This window comes from Heptranchias perlo, chromosome 2 (assembly GCF_035084215.1).
Source record: "Heptranchias perlo isolate sHepPer1 chromosome 2, sHepPer1.hap1, whole genome shotgun sequence".
Classification (NCBI taxonomy): Eukaryota; Metazoa; Chordata; class Chondrichthyes; order Hexanchiformes; family Hexanchidae; genus Heptranchias; species Heptranchias perlo.
In genome coordinates, this window is record NC_090326.1 from 133,898,088 (window position 1) to 133,921,027 (window position 22,940).

Consider the following 22,940-nt stretch of genomic DNA (forward strand, 5'->3'; position numbering starts at 1 on the left):
CCACTCTCCCCCATCCCAATCTTCCACTCTCCACCCCCCTGGATCATCCACTCTCTCTACCCCCGCCCCCCAGATCTTCCACTCTCCTCCCCCACCCCCCGGATCATCCACTCCTCCACCCCCATGACCTTCCACTCCCCCCCACCATGATCTTCCACTCCCCCCCCCCACGGTCTTCCACTCCCCCCACTCCCCCCACCACAATCTTCCACACCCCCCCCACCCCCGATCTTCCACTCTCTTCTCCCCCCCCACCATGATCTTCCATTCCAGTGATGGATGATGTCTCGCTCTATCTCCTTCTCGTACCCCCCCCCCCCAACCTCGCATTGCAGCTCCTGACGGCAGCCAGCCTGTCAATCAGGCTGGCTGCCGGGCGCGAAACCCGGTGAGCATGTTAATCACCATCAATTACAATGCAATCGCATCGGAAACGGCAAGGTTTGTTTATTCGGGTTTGCCACGTTTACCTTCACCCCCCCCCCCCACCGCCCTCCCCACCCCCCCGACCCCCCCCCCCCACCCCGATCCCATTTCAAAATTGAGCCCCTGGTCACTGGTCCCCACTCCTTGGAAACTATGCTGCAGTGTAAAGAATGTGGAGTCCAATGGGACAGAACTCCCACCCATTTTCCACTACTGGCTGCCTGATTTACACCACAACAATGGGCAACTAACAGCAGAAAATACAGCAGGTTAAGGCTATTTATTATGACCGTTTGTACTTGTGCTCTTCAGTTCACATTTTCTCTAGCTACCTTACGTGAGGAAAACTCCTCAAGGAGGTTAGGGTGCCATACCTTATGAAAACCCTAGAACTCTGGAAGGTTATTGCTTTGACTTTTTCCACGGGCATTGAGACAATCACTATTTCTGGACCAAGCCTATCAGAAGGTGACCAATTTTTTATGAAAACAAGCTGCATTTGACGAGGGAGTCGCAGAGAGAAGGGAGAAGCAGGGAGAAGCAAAGAGAAGGGTGGAGGAGGAGGAAAAAGGTGAGTGCTCAGAAGAGGATGTAGATGATTAGGAGTGGTGTGTGAAGTGATGATGCTGGTAATATGCAATTTCAACATCCTCCAAAGAACCCTTTTTACAATGCATTGAACCAAAATTGAAAAAAACATGCTGTGGCATTATCTGTCTGTCTGATAATTTACGTTTGTATTCCCTCGAGTTTAGAAGGTTGAGGGGTGATCTAATTTAGGTGTTTAAAATGATAAACGGATTCGATAGCGTAATTACAGAGAAGCTATTTCCTCTGGTGAGGGATTCCAGAACAAGGGGGCACAATCTTAAAATTAGAACAAGGTCATTTAGGAGTGAAATCAGGGAGCACTTTTTTTTTACCCAAAGAGTAGTGCAAAACTGGAACTCGTTCCCCCAAAAGGCTGTGGATGTTGGGACAATTGGAATTTTCAAGACTGGGATTGACAGACTTTTTTTAATCCATATCAAGGGAAATGGATCAAAGCCAGGTAAATGGAGTTGTGGTACAGATCATGTTGATCTAATTAAATGGCGGAACATGCTCGAGGAGTTGAATGGCCTACTCCTGTTCCTATGTTATCCAAATTAAATGACAGTAACAATTGTTCCTTAGTTATAGATTTAAAAATACCCTATAATCTTACAGAACTGATTCAGCTAGAGAGCACAATGTGGCACTAGGGAGCATGACTAACCACCATTATGGTTCCCACACATGTAACAAAGTGCATCATCAAACAAAAGTCAGAAATTAGACAAACAGAAACAGGAACAAATGATGCAATACAAGTAACTGGAGTTCAAGTAGGTGATGGAAAATAAAGCCACATAATGAAGGAAAAGCGAATAGAATAAAAAAGAGTTCTGGTAAGGCAGAAGGAGAAAATTATTAATGATCACTGGGCATGATACTTATCAGTTACCTGGGGATAAATTTTAATCCCACAAACGGATGGGTTGGGGGGGTGTTTGGGAAGTTAAAAAATCGTAAAAAAGTAAAACCCGACCCCAACCCGCCCACTTCCGGTTTTAACAGAGGCGGGTGACCAACCCGCTCTCAGGAGGTGGGTTGGACAGTAAAATCTTTTAAGCAGGCCGCAGGCCTCCATTTTAATAGGTTTCTTATTTTTAGCTCTTGGGGTCCGGGATTCCAAGACCTTCTGCTTCACGCCACATAAGAGGAGGCGAGAAGGTCAGGCTCAGCAAGTAAGTGCCTTTATTTCACTGCTTGTGGGCCAGGAGGAGCAGGAGTGCTTCCTCGAGGCCCAACAAGCCAACCTGGCACGATCCCACACACGCGATCGGCCGACCCCTCCCCATGTCTGGCCCCCCCACGCCCCCCCGCAATGATCTCCAACTCTCCTGATGTCCGACCTCCCATAACTGAGCCCCTGATGACCGACCACCCCCGCCCCGTGACCCCCCACAATGACCACCCAACCTGATGACTCCCCTGATGGCCGACGAAAGATGCCATTACGTAAAATCATACGGATGTCTCGGAAACCCATACTTCCAAGTTTCCCATCAGGAACTACCCCACCACCCCCCTCGGCCCGCCCTCTTCCCGGCTCACCGTTAAGATTTACCCCCTGATCTCCATTACGCAGGCCAGACAAAAAAGCAGATTTTAAATTACTAGTAATCACTGAGGTTGATTTTAATCTTACCCCCATGGTGGAAACTGTGTGGGTGGGCAGTTAAAAGCAAGCAGGTTACTTACCCACACAAATCCAAAATATTTCCTGTTAAGTCAATAGGACCCCGATGCAATCTTAACCGGGGCCTGAGCGAGGAGCTGCTATGGCTTTCTCGCTGGGCAGAAGCAGACCTGTAACTGGTAGACAGTAGACAGGCAATGGCTAGCATTTAAAGAAATAATAAATAATTTGCAACAAATATATATTCCTTTAAGGCATAAAAACCCAACAGCAAAAGTGGTCCAACCATGGCTAACAAGAGAAATTAAAGATAATATTAAGTCAAAGGAAGAGGCATATATAGTTGCCAGAAAAAAGCAGTAAGCCTGAGGATTGGGAGCATTTTAGAATTCAGCAAAGGAGGACCAAGAAATTGATAAAGAAAGGGAAAATAGAATATGAGAGTAAACTAGCGAGAAACATAAAAATGGACTGTATAAGCGTCTATAAGTATGTAAAAAGGTAAAGACTGGCGAAGGCAAATGTGGGTCCCTTACAGACAGAGACAGGATAATTTATAATGGGAAATATGGAAATGGCAGAGAAATTAAACAAATACTTTGTGTATGTCTTCATGGAAGATGACACAAAAAACCTCCCAGAAATACTAGAGAACCAAGGGTCTGGCAAGAACGAGGAACTGAAAGAAATTAGTATTCGTAAAAAAATAGTACTAGAGAAATTAATGGGACTGAAAGTTGATAAATCCCAAGGACGTATTGATCTACATCCCAGGGTTTTGAAAGAGGTGGCTATGGAGATAGTGGATGCATCAGTTGTCATTTTCCAAATAGAAATGGTTCCTGCAGATTGGAGGGTAGTAAATGTAACCCCGCTATTTATGAAAGGAGGGAGAGAGAAAGCAGGGAAATACAGACCTGTTAGTCCGACAACAGTAGTAGGGAAAATGCAAGAATCTGTTATGAAGGATGTGGTAACAGGACACTGAGAAAATAATAATAGGATTTGGCAGAGTCAACATGGATTTATGAAAGGGAAATCATGTTCGACAAACCTAATGGAGTTCTTTGAGGATGTAACTAGTAGAATAGATAAGGGGGAACCAGTGGATGTGGTGTATTTGGATTTTCAGAAGGCTTTCAATAAGGTCCCACACAGGAGATTGGTGAACAAAGTTAGAGCACATGGAATTGGGGTAATATACTGGCATGGATTGAGAATTGGTTAACAGACAGAAAACAGAGAGCAGGAATAAATAGGGCTTTTTCAGGTTGGCAGACTGTGACTAATGGGGCACCGCAGGGATCGGTGCTTGGGCCCCAGCTATTCACAATCTGTATCAATGATTTGGATGAGGGGACCAAATGTAATATTTCCAAGTTTGCTGATGACACAAAACTAGGTGGGAATGTGAGTTGTGCGGTGGATGTAAAGAGGCTTCAAGGGGATATAGCTAGGTTAAGTGAGTGGGCAAGAACATGGCAGATAGAATATAATGTGGAAAAATGAGAAGCTATCCACTTTGGTAGGAAATACAGAAATGCAGAGTATTTTTTAAATGGTGAAAGATTGGGAAATGTTGATGTTCAAAGGGACCTGGGTGTTCTTGTACATGAGTCACTGAAAGCTAACATGCAGGTGCAGCAGGCAATTAGGAAGGCTAATGGTATGTTGGCCTTTATTACAAGAGGATTTGAGTACAAAAGTAAAGATGTCTTACTGCAATTATACAGGGCCTTGGTGAGACTGCACCTGGAGTATTGTGTACAATTTTGGTCTCCTTACCTAAGAAAGGATATACTTGCCATAGAGGGAGTGCAACAAAGGTTCACCAGGCTGATTCCTGGGATGGCGGGATTGTTGTATGAGGAGAGAATGAGTAGACTAGTCCTGTATTCTCTAGAGTTTAGAAGAATGAGAGGTGATCGCATCGAAACACACAAAATTCTTACCGGGCTCGACAGGGTAAATGCAAGGAGGATGTTTCCCCTGGCTGGGGAGTCTCGAACCAGGGGTCACAGTCTCAGAATAAAGGGTAGGCCATTTAGCACTGAGACAAGGAGAAATTTCTTCACTCAGAGAGTGGTAAATCTTTGGAATTCTCTAACCCATAGGGCTGTGAAGGCTCATTGAGTACATTCAAAACAGAGATCGATAGATTTCTAGATATTAAAGGCATCAAGGGATATGGGGATGGTGCAGGAAAATCAGCCATGATCTTGTTGAATGGCGGTGCAGGCTCGAGGGGCCGGATGGCCTACTCCTGCTCCTCTTTCTTATGTTCTTATGGTATAAAGACAGAAGAAAACCTTTTGGTAAGACTGAAATTTACCGTTGTGGGGCCAGTGCGCCTATGGGCTCCACCAGGGAATTCATGGCCTCCCTGCCGCAGACACACATAATATAAAGGGTAAGTAGATTAACAGTTAATGTATGCATGGTCAATGTGATGATCTGGACTGGTTTCGATCACCTGAGGTGGTCAGAGAGGAATTTTCCAGAGTTTTTTTTCCCTTATTGGTCCTGTTTTTTTTCGCCCTTTTTTTTGCTTCTCCCAGAAGATGACATGGCTGCTGGGGGGGAGGGGGGTAGGAAATGTCTCATCATGATGCTCCAGGCAGGCTTGATGGACCAGCTAGTCTTTTCCTGCCCATCATTTTTGTTTGTTCGACTCCTGCCTGACCTCCCACGGGCCCTCCCAAAACCTCCTCCCCAACACTTACCTGGAAGCAGGCGGAATGGCTGCCCAAAATTCACCAGCTGGTGGCCATTCTTCACCCTCTTCGCACCCATTTTGGGTGGGAAGTGGACCGGTGGCATTTAAATGAGGTCTAGGAGTTAAAATAGCTTCTGCCTGCCCGAAACCCGCTCTGGGTTAAAATCAACCCCTTTGTCTCAAGTTAAGAAAAGACTGCTTTTTAAAAAAATAAAATCATGGTCAGCGTTTTCAATCTGATAAGGAACATAATTATTCCCTACTGAATTCTAAAACTAACCAGAGACCCGGCCTTGTGATCCTTCCAGAAGGTCTTAAACATCTGTGGACCACATCAGTGCTGCAAATTCAAGATTTTAAAACATTGCATATATGGTTTCTGTGACTGTCTTGTTGCTTTTTCAGTAATTATAATGTGCTCATTACTTGGTTAACTCTTCATTAAACAGGTCTAACTGTACAAGACATGACTTTAGTCTTTGAACTTCTTTGAAAACTATTAATTTTGTTGCCATTTACAAGTGTTATTGCCTAATTAAGCAATTGGCATTTTGCTTGTAAAACAAATGTCTTGTGGTTAACCAGATTTTGACCCTATTCAAACACCACGGAATCCATAGCTCCAACCAAATGTTTTATATTAAGAAGATTATTGGTGCAGGTGTGCAGCATATGTAGAGGAGCATGGGCAGTTACGTAGAAATATCTACATATTTCTACAACACAAAGGCATTGTTGAGCTTCTGCTAACCTAAGAAAGAAACAGATGCCTCATGCTCAAACACTTAAAAATCGCACTTCCTTCCGTTACTAAAACTCATTAGAAACAGTTATGAATATATCCTGTAATTCAAATTCCAGAAAATTAATATATTTCTTACAATAATACATATGTTAATAATGTCGTATTGAAAGGCAAATAAGTTCAAGTAATTATAAACTGAAATGAAGCTTTACTTCTTGACAAATAATTCCAAAATTGAGTTCTACAAAAATAGAATCTGGCTTGACACAAACACGTTGGACAACAGCTTACTGATATCTTGTACTTTGGGCTGATTTAACATTTTGCATTACTCCCTGCTCTAACACTATTGGGAACAATGAAAAGATGATAATCCTGGGTACTATGCCAGCTCAGGTGTTCCACCAAGAAACAGGATACCAACTTCTATAGCTTTATTTTTTTTTTAAACTTGCCTTTTCTCACCAAATTTCTCCGCCCCCCACCTCCCAAACTCCTGAAGGTGTTGCTCCTTACTAGCGTACAGTCCACTGGTACAGAATACATTTCAGTACCTCATTCAAGTCGCCATTATTTATGCGTAAGCCTCGACAGTGAATGTAAGCACACCATAGCAAAACCCGTTCCCATTCTCACCTAATATCCACACATGCACCCTTCCAGTAGGGGTCACTGGATAGCCCAATTGGAACCACGATCTTGCTGAGGTCAGCTGACTAAGAGCAGACTGTGGCCGTTCTAGTCTATATGGCTCACCTACTCACTGGAAAAAAAACTCTGAGGGGGAGCCTGCATACTAATACTGCATACAAGCAAGTACTGCCACCGGGTAAAGTTCTTTTTATGTCCTTACCTTGAGGTATTTCACCACCTTCTGAATCTGCCAGTATTCAGAAGGTAAATCAGTGTTCGATTCCTGCTGTCTGTCCATATCTTCTTGTTCTTCCTCACTCTCTGTAGAACTTTCGCTCAATTCTTCTGATATCCCAGAAGCTCTGCTTCTACAAAATACAAATAAACAGCTTAAAAAGGATACTGTTTACTTTTACACTGTTGTGATTTCTTTCGGATATACTCTTGCGCCACTATAAATTGTTGGTTTATTTAGATATGCTAAATTATAAATGATGCAAAATATTTATGAAATCAGACAGTTATATAGAATGTATTTAACAACCATGTTAATTAAACAGAAATGTTATCCATCTTTCTATATCTTATTAAAAGTCTTACATTTGTGTGCACTTTTTGTCTGCTCGACTTCACTTCCTGTAGTCACACTTTTATCACACTTGTGTCAACTTCTTTCCATTATAAATTCCTATGTCCACATTTATAATGGGTTTTGCCTATGTTAAATCATCACTCTGACTGTGGGAATTTGATGGCCAGATTGCACAAATTACTTCTAAATTTTTTTCACCATTTTTTCCTCAGTAATTGAAATTTCTAATGCCCAATAATCGTTTAAACAAAATAAAAATTCAAAAAGTTACATATTTCACAACAACAAGATTAAATTTATCCATTGAATTGTCTTTTATGTCCTGTAATGTCTTCATTAAAGTTTTTACTTGTAGGCCTCAGCCTCTGCCAAAAGCATGGACTTGGACTTGATATTTTTTCCCAGACCTGTGACTGTTTGAATTTGGATTGTGCAATCTGAGCATGTGCATAAGAAATAGGAGGAGGAGTAGGCCATACGGCCCCTTGAGCCTGCTCCACAGTGCAGTGTGCCTAATTTCTCAGGACACATCAGCATTGTTCAGTTAGCTGCACAGATGGATATTTGTCTTTAACTTCTAGCAGTTTCTGCTCAAACGTTTTTCAATGTTATTTGAAAAAGTGCTGAGAGACAAATTTCAGAACCTTAATTCAATTTGTGTTGAGCTTTTTTAAACAAAGAAGTTGTGTGTTTTTTTTTAAACTAAGAGGCTGTGTGTGTGAAAAAAAGACAGACTGCTAATTACACACCTGTTGTAGCTTTTGTTTTGTGCTTTATAAACTTCAGAAGGTGCACTGAGCTCAGAGAGACAGATTTTAAGTTTAGGTGCACAATGGGTGGTTGAAGTGAGAACCAAATCATTTTGAGGCCCAGGCCAACACTTTGAGACAGCTTGCCAGTTGGGGCGGGCAGTAAATTGGCTGGTTCCTGCATAGAGCCGGCCAACAGTTGGAGCCTGGAACATTGTGGGGGTGGGGGAGAGAAAGAGTAGTGCACACAGGCTTGTAGCAGGCCGGAGTATTTTTGTGGGGGAAGGAGGACCATTGCTGCTCCTCCTGGACCCATAAAAATAAAACTAAAAGTTTTTTTTGGGTCACTTATGAGTGGCTTCCAGCTGTTCCTTTAAGGGCCCCTGGTTAGGCAACTCAATACTGGTGCAGATGGGCAGACCATTGATGGCCCGTGCATCACTATTTTTACTGCAAAATTGCAATTGAGGTCCTATGTACTTCATAGGACCCGATTTGCATATTACAAGCAATCTCCCACCCAAAACAGGTGGGTGCTCTGACCACCCTTCTCGGGACCCTGCCCAAGGTGGTGGCAGTCAAGTCTCCTCTACACCCTCTCCAAGACTTTGACGTCCTTTCTAAAGTGTGGTGCCCAGAAATGCTCTAGCTGAGGTTTAACCAGTGATTTATATAGATTTAGCATAACTTCCTTCCTTTTATATTCTATGGCCCCGATATTACCAGGGAGGCGGGATGGCAGCCAGTGGGGGGGAGCGACTGGGCGTGTGGGTAACCCGCCCAGTAAAATCTGTCCGTTCCCCACGCGATCGCGGGTAAATTGAAGCCACTTACCGTGGCTTCCGGTTTTCCCGTTGTCAACCTGCGCAGTGGGCGGACTGAGCACCCACATCACAGGCTGTCAGCTGGAGGAGCCCTATTTAAAGGGGCAGTCCTCCAATGCTGCTCCTGGAGCAAACAACCAAAATTATGGAATGGAGCAGCCCAGGGGAAACGCTGCTCCCAGATTTACTGATGCCTCACTCCAGATCCTACTGGATGGGGTGAGGAGGAGGAGGGATATTTTCTACCCGGCGGACAGGAGGAAGTGGCCTGCCTCTGCCACCAAGAAGGCCTGGCTCGAGGTGGTAGAGGAGGTCACCAGCAGCAACATCGTCTCCCGCACCCGGATACAGGAAACGCTCCAATAACCTAACTAGGGTCAGCCAAAGTGAGTACACTTACTCATTCTCCTACACTCCGTCTTCCACATCACCGCCACCACCCACAACTCCTTCTGCACTGTCAACACTACACTATCACATTACTCCTCACACCCACTCAAACCTCATCTTCAACTTACCTGCAGTTCCTCACCTCCTCAGTACTCATCCCACCACTATTACTCAACCCAATCTTCATACAATGTCATGGATCTGTCTCATACTCACCCTCTGATGCACCTTTTTCACGGTCAGCCTCATCCAAACCAATGCATTCATCGGTTAGCCACGTCACCATCACTCACTCACGCCTCTCTGCTTGCGCCCCTTATAGGAGAAGAGAGCCCAGAATGCATGGGAGAGGGCGAAGATCGGAGGGGGGCCGCAACATCTGGTCGTCCTCACAGACATGGAGCAGGAGGCTGTGGAACTGAGCCGCATCCTCAAGTGCCTGTCCGTCGGGGACACCAAGACTGCCACCTGTCAAACGGCTGATGACAGAACTTTAACATTCAGCACTCACAATAGCAAATGATGTTAACATGCCTTGCCATCTTCAGCACCTCAACATCTGTCATCATGCTTAATATTGCCTTGTGTTCTCTTACAGGGCCTTCAGCGACCGCTGTGACGGCAGAGGGTGATCCCACAGAGGACCTGCCGGCCTCTGAGGGGGCACCGTCACATCTGAACAAGCCATCCACCAGCGCAGATACACACACCTCGATGGGTCCGCGTCCTCACTTAGTTGGGGTCGCACATGGTGAGTCACCACACACGAGCACAAGCAGACACTGGTGGCAGAGGCAGCTGTGGAAAGTCCGCATTGGTGGGAGCACTCTTCTCCAGGCTCTGCTCAGCTGGACACAGATGCTGAACCCTGGGGGCCATCCATGAAAAGGAGAATGATCGAGGGGCAGCAGCACATTTGCGAGGTGCTGGAACAAGTGCCACGCGCACTCTCCACAATCGCACAGAGGATGGAGGAGTCCAACTCCTGCATGAGTGGAATGGTGGCACAGGTACAGGAGGGAATCTCTGAGATACTGTCACAGGGACGTGAGGGCATCTCTGAGATACTGTCACACGGACGTGAGGGCATCTCTGAGATAGCGGGTAAGTGCGGGAATGTCTGCAATGGAGACCATAAGACCATAAGAGATAGGAGTAGGAGTAGGCCATTCGGCCCCTCAAGCCTGTTCCGCTTTTCAATGAGATCATGGCTGATCTGATTTTTACCTCAACACCACTTTCCCGCCTTTTCCCCCAACACCACTTTCCCGCCTTTTCCCCATATCCTTTGACTCCCTTGCTGTTCAAAAATTTGTCTAACTCAGTCTTCAATGTATTCAATGACTCAGCCTCCACAGCTTTTGGGGGTAAAGAATTCCAAAGATTCACAACCCTCTGGGAGAAGAAATTCCTCCTCATTTCTGTCTTAAACAGGCGACCCCTTATTCTGAGACTATGCCCCCTAGTTTTAGATTCCCCCATGAGGAGTAACATCCTCTCAGCATCTACCCTATCGAGTCCCCTCAGAATCTTGTATGTTTCAATAAGGTCTCCTCTCATTCTTCTAAACTCCAATGAGTATAGACCCAACTTGTTCAATCTTTCCTCATAAGACAACCCTTCTAAACCTGGAATCAAGCTAGTGAACCTTCTCTGAACTGCCTCCAATGCAAGTATATCCTTCCTTAAATAAGGGCACCAGAACTGTACGCATTACTCCGGGTGTGGTCTCACCAGCACCCTGTACAGTTGTAACATGACTTCCCAGATTTTATACTCCATCCTCCTAGAAATAAAGGCCAATATTCCGTTTGCCTTCCGGATTACCTGCTGCACCTGTATGTTGACTTTTTGTGTTTCATGTGTGAGGACACCCAGATCCTTCAGTACCGCAGCATTTTGTAGTATTTCTCCATTCAAATAATATTTTGCTTTTTTATTTTTCCTCCCAAAGTGGATGACTTCACATTTTCCCACATTATATTCCACCTGCCAAATTTTTGCCCATTCGCTTAACCTGTCAATATACCTTTGCAGACACTTTGGGCCCGATTTTAGCATCGGGTTTCGTGTGTGTTCTCGGCGGGGGGGCCTCGATAATCCCGATCGCCAGGTGCGGGACCGGAACGCGTCGCGATCCCGGCCACTTCCGGGTTCCACGCTGACGTGCGGGACTGCGTGCGCAGGCCCTGCTGGTGGGAATCCCGCAGGCAATTAATGCCAGCGGGATGCCACTTGAGTGTATTTACTTTGCTTGTTCAGGTCATTAAATGACCTGATTCAGCTGTCTTATTAGGAAGTGTGGGATTTTACCTTCAACTCAGACTGTTTCACATACTGGGGGTAACAGTCTCACTCCAAACGGACGTGTTGCAGCCAGCAGCCTGTGGCAGCTGCCAAGGTGCACTCCACAGGGCAGGGGGGAGACCCCTCACCCACGCAGGAGGCCACTCCGTCACAAAGGGCAACGCCTGCCCTCCACCACCCCCCTCCAAGCCAGAGGAAACCCCGACGTGGAACCGCAGCCCCAGTGCGAGGAAACACCTACCTACCGTGCACAACCCCTCAGACCAACACCTGCCAGATGGGGGCCGCTTCGACATCCTCGGAGGACGAACAGCATCACCAGCCCCAGCAGCCTCGCAGTCCACGCCGTCCGCCTCATCGACGTGAAGCCCCCCAACACGTTGCTGCGGCACACCCACCGGCACAGCAGGAGGGAGGGCAACCGCAGAGAGAGCTGCGTCGCAGGAGGCACTACCCTCCGCAGAGGGTCTACAGACCAAGGCTCAGCTTCATGGACGTCACCGAGGAGCAGTGCATACGGAGGCTCAGAGTCAATCGCCAGGTAGTCGCCGACATCTGCAGCCTCCTTAATGACGAGCTGCTCCCGGATGGACCAAGCAGCATCTTCCTACCCGTCGCCGTCAAGGTCACCACTGCCCTCAACTTCTTCGCATCCGGATCCTTCCAGGGTGCCACCGGGGACATCACTGGGGTCTGCCAGTCCTCTGCACACAAGTGCATAAGGCAGGTCACCGATGGTTTGTCCACAGGGCCTCGCACTACATCAACTTCGCCATGGACGAGCGCAGCCAGATGGAGAGGGCGGTTGGATTCCATGCTATGGCTGGCTTCCCACGGGTGCAGGGTGCAATCGACTGCACCCACATCGCAATACGGGCACCTCCGCATGAGCCAGGGCTGTTCATCAACAGGAAGGGGTATCACTCCATGAACGCCCAGCTCATCTGTGACCACCGCCAGAGATTCCTACACGTGTGCGCCAGATACCCCGGCAGCTGCCACGATGCCTTCGTCCTCAGGGAGTCCACCGTCCTGCCCCTCTTCCACGCACCCAACACCGGCAATGGCTGGCTCCTAGGCGACAAGGGGTATCCCCTGCACACGTGGCTCATGACACCTCTGAGGAACCCCATCACCGAGCCGTAGCGTCGATACAATGACAGCCACATTGCTACCAGGTCTACAATTGAGCAGACCATAGGGCTGCTCAAGATGCGCTTCAGGTGCCTTGATCGTTCTGGGGGAGCGCTCCAATACACGCCATTCAGAGTGGGACGAATCATAGTTGTCTGCTGTGCCCTGCACAACATGGCCCAACAGAGAGGGGTGCCGCTGGAGGAGGCCCCATCCACACCCGCCACCCACATTTAGGAGGAGGAGGAGGAGGAGGGGGAGGAGGAGGAGGCCATGCGAGAGGAGGATGTATGACCCATGCGCCAAACACCGGCTCACCGGGATGGTCGCCAGGCCAGGGAGGCACTCATATGTCAACGGTTCTCCTAGAGTCAGACAGTCTGAGGCGTTCACATCCCATCACCTGCACATACGAGAGGCCATACCAGCCCCCTCCACAGAAGAGTCTCGCCAGTACTCCTGCACCCACAGTAGTGTGGCCAATGGGTGCCAGCAGGTGTTCGTCGTCATGATGGGCCGCACGGAACGCACCTATTGCACAAGCCGCAGAAGAATGGACGAGAGGAGGCAGGAGTGGTGAGAACGATTGTGTTTAATATGTACATGGTGAACGACTATAAACAAAAAGTGTACAAACGAACAGACACCCTGGTGCATTCCCTTTGTGCTTATAACGCCCTTGGCTTTCGTTTACGGGAACCCCTACGTGGTGCTACCCCTGTGGCTCCAGCAGAGGTAGTGGCAGGTTGCTCCTGTTCTTGCCCTGACCGTGTAGATGCTTTGGGCCGACGGCCCCTGGGTTTCGGTGCCTGTGGGGGCACCTCCATAGACTGCTCCTCCTGCACCTGTGCAGGGGCAGACTCGGCCACCTGGAGAGGAGGCACCATTGCGGGTACTGGTTGAGAGGGGGGCAACGGGTGGGACGTGGTGGCACCTTGAGTAGCGTCCCCGCTTCCATGTCCCCGTTCACCATCATCCCTCTCGTGGCGTCGGCCCACATCACCCCTTCCACCCTGCTGGACCACAGTTTGGATGGCATGTGTGAGGCCTTGCAACGCCACCTCTAGTGTATCCGTCAGCCTGTTTATGGCGGCGGAATGTTGCTCAGCCTGAATCCGTACAGCCGTTGTCAGGGCCTGCATGGACTCGATGTTCAGCTGTGCGTGACGCTCGAGGGAGTCTAGCCTGTCCTCCACCGCAGACGTTCCCGCACCTACCCGCGACACTATGTCGCCGATACCCTCCTGTACCTGCGCCACCAATGCCCGCATGCAGGAGTTGGACTCCTCCATCACCTGCACGATCGTGGACAATGCGCGTGGCACCTCTCCCAGTACCTCAGCAATGTGCTGGTGCCCCTCGACGACTCTCCTTTTGACTGGTGGCCCCCGGGCTTCAGCATCCGCGGCTGCCCCTGCCACCAGGGTCTGCTCATGCTCACACGTGCGCGGTGAATCACCATGTGCAAGCCCAACTAGTTGGCGAGGGGGACCCACCGAGGTGCGTGTCTCTGCGCTGGTGGATGGTTGGCTGATATGTGACGATGCACCCTCAGAGACCGGCATGTCCTCTGAGGAATCGCCCTCCTCACACACAGCGCTCGCAGACGGCCCTGCAAGAGAACAGAGGGCACTATGAGGCATGTGCACAAACATTACGGTGCGCCTGATGCCAGGTGATGATATGGTCACTCGCGATCATGAGTGTTGAGTGTCAGCTTTCCCTTACCGGCCGTTTCTGCAGCGCCAGACTCGCCATCCACCACGGAGAGGCAATGTTGCGTGCCGGCGAGGTCGAGCGCCTCCACCTCTGCATCCGTCAGTTCGACCACGTGCGGCGGGCCCCCTCCGGTGCGGGCCCTTTCTCGGTCATTCTTGCATCTCTTCTCCTGTCAAGGCAAAACACAGATGCGTGAGTGAGTGCATATTGCATAGTGAGACGCATCAAGCATCGGTGTGGGTGAGTTGAGCGTGGGGCAGATGGATGGGAGGATGCGTGTGCCACATGCCCATCCCATTGCAAGGGGAATGGGGTGTGTGGTAGTGTTCGGGTGGGGACAGGGACGGTGGGTACTTGCGGGCACGGCGAGGATGGTGAGTGAGTGGCTGTGAGGATTGCTGCGGGAGCGCTGTGGTGGCTGTGCAGGAGGGGTTGTGATATGTTTGGCGTGATTGTGGGGACGGGTTGTGGGAGTGTGCGTTGGTGTACTCACCTTGCCGGACCTAGTGAGGTCATTGAACCGCTTGCGGCACTGCTCCCATGTCCTGGGGGTGTTGGCCCTGCTGCTGACCTCCGCCGCCACCTCTGCCCATGCCTTCCTGGTGACGGAGCCAGGGCACTTGCGTCCGTCCGCCGGGAACAGCGTGTCCCTCTTCCTCCTCACACCCTCCAGCAGCAGCTGCAGCGCGAGGTCGGAGAAGCGTGGCGCAGCCTTGCCCCTGGGTTGCGCCATCCTGTGTTGCCTCTTGCTTGCAGCAGGAGGGGCTTTGGGGGACTGCCCCTTTAAGTGGAGCTCCTCCATCGCGATAATGTTAGTGCGCATGCGCAGCCCGCCGGCGCGCAGCTGGGGAGCGGAGAACCCGGAACCAGGGCTTAATGTGATCAATTATCCCACGATCGCGCTGGGGGCGCACTCAATTAGCCGTCCGCGTTTTCCACGCTCCCGAAGGACCACCCGCTGGGAACCCACAGGCCTGCTAAAATCGGGCCCCTTGTGTCCTCATCGCAACCTGCTTTTCCATCTATCTTTGTATCATCAGCAAATTTGGCCACAAGACACTCTGTCCCTTCATCCAAGTCATTGATATATATTGTAAATAGTTGAGGCCCCAGCACTGAGCCCTGCGGCCCCCACTAGTTACAGATTGCCATTTTGAAAATGACCCTTTTATCCCGACTCTTTGTTTTCTGTTAGTTAGCCAATCCTCTATCCATGCCAGTATATTACTGCCAACACCATGAGCTCTTATCTTGTGCAGTAATCTTTTATGTGGCACCTTATCAAATGCCTTTTGGAAATCCAAATATACTGCATCCATTGGTTCCCCTTTATCCACCCTGCCCATTACTTCCTCAAAGAACTTTAATAAATTTGTCAGCAACGATTTCCCCTTCATAAAACCATGTTGACTCTCCTTGATTGTATTATGAGTCTCCAAATGTCCTGCTACTACTTCCTTAATAATGGATTCTCGCATTTTCCCAATGACAGATGTTAGGCTAACTGGTCTATAGTTACCTGCTTTCTGTCTCACTCCCTTCTTGAACAGGGGTGTTATGTTTGCAGTTTTCCAATCCACTGGGACCTTTCCAGAATCTAGTGAATTATGCAAGATTATAACCAATGCATCCATTACCTCTGTAGCCACTTCCTTTAAGATCCTCGGATGCAAGCCATCAGGTCCAGGGGACTTGTCAGCCTTTAGACCCATTAGTTTACTTCGTACTTTTTCTCTAGTGATAGTGATTGTTTTTAGTTCCTCCCTCCCCTATGCCCCTTAATTTTCTACTATTATTGGTACGTTATTAGTGTCTTCTACTGTGAAGACAGATACAAAATATCTGTTCAATTCCTCTGCCATTTCCTTGTTTTCCATTATTATTTCCCCAGTCTCATCCTCTAAGGGACCAATGTTTATTTTAGCTACCCTCTTCCTTTTTATATACTTGTAGAAGCTTGGAGGGAAGGCTAGCCTCCATGGAGCTTCAAGCACCAATGAGTCCATGGAGCTTCAAGCACCAATGAGTCCAATGAGGTCCTGACAACGGCCCTTCAGACTCAGGGTGAGCAACATTCTGCCGCCTTAAACAGGCAGGCAGATACTCTGGCACTGGCTTTACAAGGCTTCACACATGTCCTCCAAACTGTCGTCCAGCAGAGAGGTAGGAGTAGTGTGGGCCTGGCCCAGGGGAGGGAAGATGACGAAAGGGGACATGGAAGTGGAGATGCCACTCAAAGCGCCCCCACGTCTCACCTGTTGCCCCCCTCTCAACTAGTACCTGCAATGCTGCCTCCTCTCCAGGTGGCCGAGTCTGCTCCTGCACAGGTGCAGGTCGAGCAGTCTTTGGAGGGCACCGAAACCCAGAGGGCGTAGGCCCAAAGCATCTAATTGATCAGGGCATGAACAAGAGCAACCTGCCGCTACCTTTGCTGCAGCCACAGAGGAGGCACCACATAGGAGTACTCGTAAGCGTAAGGTGAAGGTTTTGTGAGCACAAAGGGGATGCACAAGGGGGTTTGACTGTTTGTAATGTTTTTTTATTTATATTTGATTTTTGTTAATGGCATATTAAATATTATTATTGTCACCACTACTGCCACGTCTTGGCCATTCTTGACTAGCTTGTGTAGTGAGGCCCTTTCATGAGGTTCACCACGAACACCCACACTTGATGCCACCCATTGGGTCACTCTACATTGGGTGTATGTGTAGTTGCACGACTATTTTGTGCAGGGTGTGGGGGAGGTTGCTGGTGTGGCCGCTGCTCTGTTCAGGTGGTGAGGACTGGACTCTTCACACTGTCTGATGTTAGGAGAACCGTTCACATATCAGTGACTCCCTGGCCTCACGAGCAGCCAGGTGAGCCGCCGTTCTGCCCATGGGTTGCACCTCCTCCTCTGCCTCCTCCTCCTCCGCCTCAATATGCGTGGCAGATGTGGATGGGGCCTTCTCCAGCGGCATACCTCTCTGTTGTGCCATGTTGTGCAGGGCACAACAAACGACTATAATGCGTCCCACTCTGTCTGGTGCGTATTGAAGCGCTCCCCCAGAAAGATCAAGGCACCTGAAGCTCACCTTGAGCAGCCCTATAGCATGCTCAATTGTAGACTTGGTAGCGATGTGGCTGTTGTTATATCGACGGTGTTGCTCGGTGGTGGGGTTCCTCAGAGGTGTCATGAGCCACGTGTGCAGGGGGTATATGCATTGTCGCCGAGGACCGAGGCCTTGCGGGTGTTCGGTGCGTGGAAGAGGGGCGGGATGTTGGATTCCCGGAGGATGAAGGAATCATGGCAGCTGCTAGGGTATCTGGCGCACACGTGGAGGAATCTCTTGCGGTGGTCACAGATGAGCTGAGTGTTGATGGAGTGATAGCCCTTCCTGTGGATGAACAGTCCTGGCTCGTGTGGAGGTACTCGTACTGCTATATGGGTGCAATCGATTACACCCTGCACCCGTGGGAAGCCAGCCACTGCCCTCTCCGTCTGGCTGAGGTCATCAATGGGGAAGTTGATATAGCGCGAGACCCTACGAAACAAGCCATCGGTGACCTGCCTTATGCACTTGTGTGCAGACGACTGAGAGACCCCCGTGGCACCCTGGAACGATCCGGAGGCAAAGAAGTTGAGGGCAGTGGTGACTTTGACAGCGACAGGTAAGAAGATGCTGCTCGGGAGCAGCTCTGCATGAAGGAGGCTGTAGATGTCCACGACTACCTGGCGACTGACTCTGAGCCTCCGTATGCACTGCTCCTCAGAGAGGTCCAGGAAGCTGTGCCTCGGTCTGTAGACCCTGTGGCGAAGGTAGTGCCTCTTGTGACGTCGCTCTCTCTGTGCTGTTGTGCAGGTGCCTGTGGCACAGCACTGTGTTGTGGAGCTCCATGTGGCGGAGGTGGACGGCGTGCCTGGCGAGGCTGGTGATGTCGCTCTTCCTCGGATGAAGTGATGAATGCAGCTATGGTGCCCCCCATCCTGACGGTGTGAGTTTGAGGGAGTCCGCAAAGTAGGTAAATGTGTTTGCACAGCAGAGTTTAGGGTATAAATTAAGAATATTGAGTGGAAAGACAAAGGTGTTGCAGTCAAAACTTTGCCTGAAGTGACAAGAGTGCCCTGCTGCAATAAATGAGGCTTTCCCCCCAACTGTCAAATAATCCTTTGCATCTCCCACTGGCTGCTGGCTGAAACACGTCTGCTCCAACAGGGAGTGTTTCCTACAGGACAGGAAACATGCTGAGGATCCTTCAAAATTGCACCCCTGCTAAAATCTCCACTCAATGAGGTCTCTCAAGTACCTCAACTATCTGACTAACTATGTAAAGCAGCATCCTGCCGGCTTTAATTGCCGGTGGGAGTCCCGCATTCGGAAGGTGTGCACGCACCCGAATGTGTCACTGGGGAACCCGGAAGTCAGCGGGTGCCCACTCCAGGATTCCGCCATTTTAGGAGCGCCCCCGCCCCCCCTCACGCATCCGCTCAGCCCTTATGCCTCTATTTATAAAATCAAAGATCCCATATGCCTTTATAACAGCTTTATCAACTTGTCCTGCCACCTTCAAAGATTTGTGTATATGAACCCCCAGGTGTCTCTGTTCCTGCACTCTCCTAGATCATTTACATTTTTTTGTAGGGGTGAGAGAGTGTGCCTGTCCCTCTGCAGTCTGGAGTACTCTGGAATTCCCCAAGGATCTATCCTTGGCCCACTCCTATTTCTCATCTGCCTGCTGCCCCTCAGCAACATAAAAACACAATGTCAGATTTCACATGTATGCTGATGACACCCAGCTTTACCTCACCATCACCTCTCTCGACCCCTCCACTGCATCTGATTTAACACACTGCTCGTCCGACATTCAGTATTGAATGAGCAGAAATTACCTCCAATTAAATATTGGGAAGACCAAAGTCACTGGGCTCGATTTTAAAATCAAATTGCAGGCGCTTTGGGGGAGGGGCTGCGAAAATCCCGAGCAGGTTCGGAAGCCAGCTCCAACCCTCCGACTTCCGGAGTTGCTACAGATGAACCTGTGTGCGCTCGCGCTTCACGGATCCGGAAGTCCCGCCGTCAATTAAAGCCGGCAGGACGATACTTAAAACACTTATTCACATCGTTAATCTTGTTGAAGTCATTAATTTTGTGGAGATTGAGGCAGGGATGCGATTTCAATTCAACCTCAGCGTGTTTCTCGTGCTGTGGGAAACACTCCATGTTCAAGGAGATGTGTTTCAGGCAGCAGCCAGTTGGACATTTAAATGCCTGTTTGACAGATGGGGATAAAAAGTAAGTTATTGCAGCAGGGCACTCAGGTGTCTCGGGCAAACTTTTGGCTGGGAGATCTTTGTGTTTACACTGAAAATTATTGGTTTCCACTCAAAATTGTTCTGTTTACACATATTTAGCAACTTTTCAGACCCCCTCAAACTGACATCATCAGGATGGGGGGGGCGCCATGGCTGCATTCACCACTATATCCGAGGACAAGCAACATCACCATCCTCGCCAGGGACGGCGTGCACTTCCACCACTTGGAGCTCCACAACACAGTGCTGCACCACAGGCACCTGCACAAGAGCACAGAGGGCAACAGGGGGAGCGGCGTCGCAGGAGGCACTATCCTCGCCACAGGGTCTACAGACCAAGGCTCAGCTTCCTGGACCTCTCTGAGGAACAGTGCATACGGAAGCTCAGAGTAAGTCGCCAGGTGGTCGAAGACATCTGCAGCTGCTCCCGGCTGAGCCTGGTGGCATCTCATTACCAGTCGTTATTAAAGTCACCACTGCCCTCAACTTGTTCACCTCCAGATCATTCCAGGGTGCCACCGATGATATCGCTGGGGCCTCTCAGTCGTCTGCACACAAGTGCACAAGACAGGTCACCGACGGCCTCAGCCAGATGGAGAGGGCAGTGGGATTCCACGCTTTGGCTGGCTTCCCACGGGTACAGGGTGTAATTGATTGCATCCCTATAACAATATGAGCCAGGACTGTTCATCAACAGAATGGGATATCACTCCATCCACGCTCAGCTCGCTTGTGACCACTGCAAAAGATTTCTTCACGTGTACGCCAGAAACCTTGGCAGCTGCCACGATTCCTTCATTCTGGCGGAATCCAACATTCCAGGCCTCTTCCACGCACCGAACCCTTAAGGGCTGGCTCCTTGTGGACAAGGGATACCCCCAGCACACGTGCCTCATAACACCTCTGAAGAACCCCATCACCGAGCAACAGTGTTGATACAACAACAGCCACATCACCTACAATTGAGCATGCTATAAGGCTGCTCAAGATGTGATTTAGGTGCCTTGATCGTTCTGGGGGAGCGCTTCAGTACGTAGCAGACAGAGTGGGACGCATTATAGTAGTTTGTTCTGTCCTGCACAACATGGCACAACAGTGACGGGTGCCACTTGAGAAGGCCCAATATACATCTGCCATCCACATTGAGGAGGAGGAGGAGGAGGCGGCGGCTGCGGCGGAGGAGGAGCAGGACGAAAGCATGGCCAGAGCACCGGCTCACCTAGCTGCTCATGAGGCCAGGCAGTCAGTCATATGTGAACGGTTCTGCTAACATCAGACAGTGTGAAGAGTTTAGTCCTCACACCACCTGGAAAGGCCAGCGCCAACACCAGCCCCCTCCCCCATCCCTCTTTGCACAAAACAGTCCTACAACTACACGTATACCCACTGTAAAGTGACCCAATGGGTGGCATCAAGTGTCGCCATTCATGATGAAGCTCATGAAAGGGCATTATCACAAAAGCCAGTCAAAAATGGGCAAGATGTGGCAGTAGTGGTGAGAATGATAACATTTAATATGAATATAACAAAAACCAAATATAAATGAAAAACATGAAAGTCTGTCAGACACCCTTGTGCATACTCTATGTGATCACAAAACCTTAGCCTTTCTCTTCCTACTACTTCTACATGGTGCATCCCCTGTGGCTGCAGCAGAGGTAGTGGCAGGTTGCTCATGTTCATGCCCTGACTGCTTAGATGCTTTAGGCCATCGCCCTCTGGGTTTTGGAGCCCGTGAGGGCTCCTCCAAAGACTGCTCCACCTGCACCTATGCAGGGGCAGACTTGGCCACCTGAAGAGGAGGCAGCATTGCGGGTACTGGTTGAGAGGGGGACAACAGATGAGACGTGGCATCTTTGAGTGGCATCTCCACTTCCATGTCCTCTTTTGCCATCATCCCTCTCCTGGGCCAGGCCCACATCACTCCTACCAGCCTGCTGGACAACAGTTTAGAGAACATGTGTGATGCCTTGGAGGCCACTTCTAAAGTATCTGTCAGCCTGTTTAAGGAGGCAGAATGTTGTTCACCCTGAGTCCGAACAGCCGTTGTCAGGGTGTGAATGGACTCATTTGTGAGCCGTGCTTGAAGCTCAATGGAGGCTAGCCTTCTCTCCATCGCAGACATTCCTGCATTTACCTGCAACACTATCTCAAACATTTCAGCAGTTATGTGCAACACCATCTCAGACAGTTGTGCATGTCCCTGCGACACTATCTCAGAGATTCCCTCCCGTACCAGTGCCACCATTCCACTCGTGCAGGAGTTGGACTCCTCCATCCTCTGTGCTATTGTGGAGAGTGCACGTGGCAACAGTTCCAGTAGCTCATAAATGTGCTGCTGTCCCTCGATCATTCTCCTTTTAAAGGATAGCCCCCGGGGTACAGCATCTGCATCCAGCTGAGCAGAGCCTGGAGAGGAGTGCGCCCATCGATGCGGACTCTCTACAACTGCCCCTGCCACCAGTGTCTGCTCGTGCTCACTTGTGTGTGGTGACTCACCAGGTGCCAACCCAACTAACTGCCTACTAGGACCCACTGAGATGTGAGTATCTGCCTTGGTGGATGATTCGCTAAGATGTGATGGTGCACCCTCAGAGGCCGGGAGCCCCTCTGAGGAATCGCCCTCTGCCATCATTGCGGTCGTTGAAGGACCTGTAAGAGAACAGAAGGCAAAATTAAGCATCATCATAGATGTGTCATGTTGCGATGAGCATACTGAGGTGTTCAACATGCCAATCATGCTTAAGATCAATTCATATTGTGTATGATGAATGTTAAAGTTGTGTCACCAGATGTTCGTGGGGTGCCAGTCTCGGCGTCTCCGACAGACAGGCACTCGAGGGAGCAGCTGATCTGCAGGACCTCCTGCTCTGCGTCTGTGAGGATCACTATTTGTTGTGGCCCTCCTCCAGTCCTCGCCCTCTCGTGCATATTCTGTGCTCTCTTCTCCTAGAAGGGGAGAAAGTACAGATGTGTGAGTGAGTGATGGTGAAGTGGTCAGCCGATGAATGCATTGCTTTGGGTGAGGCTGACCGTGAAAGAGGTGCATCAGAGGGTGAGTATGAGACAGAGCCATCACACTGGATGAGGAATGGGGTGAGTGGTAGTGGTGGAGTGACTAATGGGGAGGTGAGGAAGTGATGAGGAAGTGAAGGTAAGCTGAGGATGAGCCGTAAGTGGGTGTG

At 49.6% G+C, this 22,940-nt stretch overlaps 1 protein-coding gene across 3 annotated transcripts in view; it reads right to left on the minus strand.

Moving 5' to 3' along the window:
* The window catches only part of odad2 (outer dynein arm docking complex subunit 2), a 347,977-nt gene that overhangs the window by 215,579 nt on the left and 109,458 nt on the right, over positions 1–22,940 (minus strand). For all 3 annotated transcript variants that reach the window (XM_068007170.1, XM_068007171.1, XM_068007169.1), the window contains exon 10: positions 6,965–7,112. In XM_068007170.1, the coding sequence (XP_067863271.1) occupies positions 6,965–7,112 (148 nt within the window). The remainder of the gene's footprint in view (positions 1–6,964; positions 7,113–22,940) is intronic.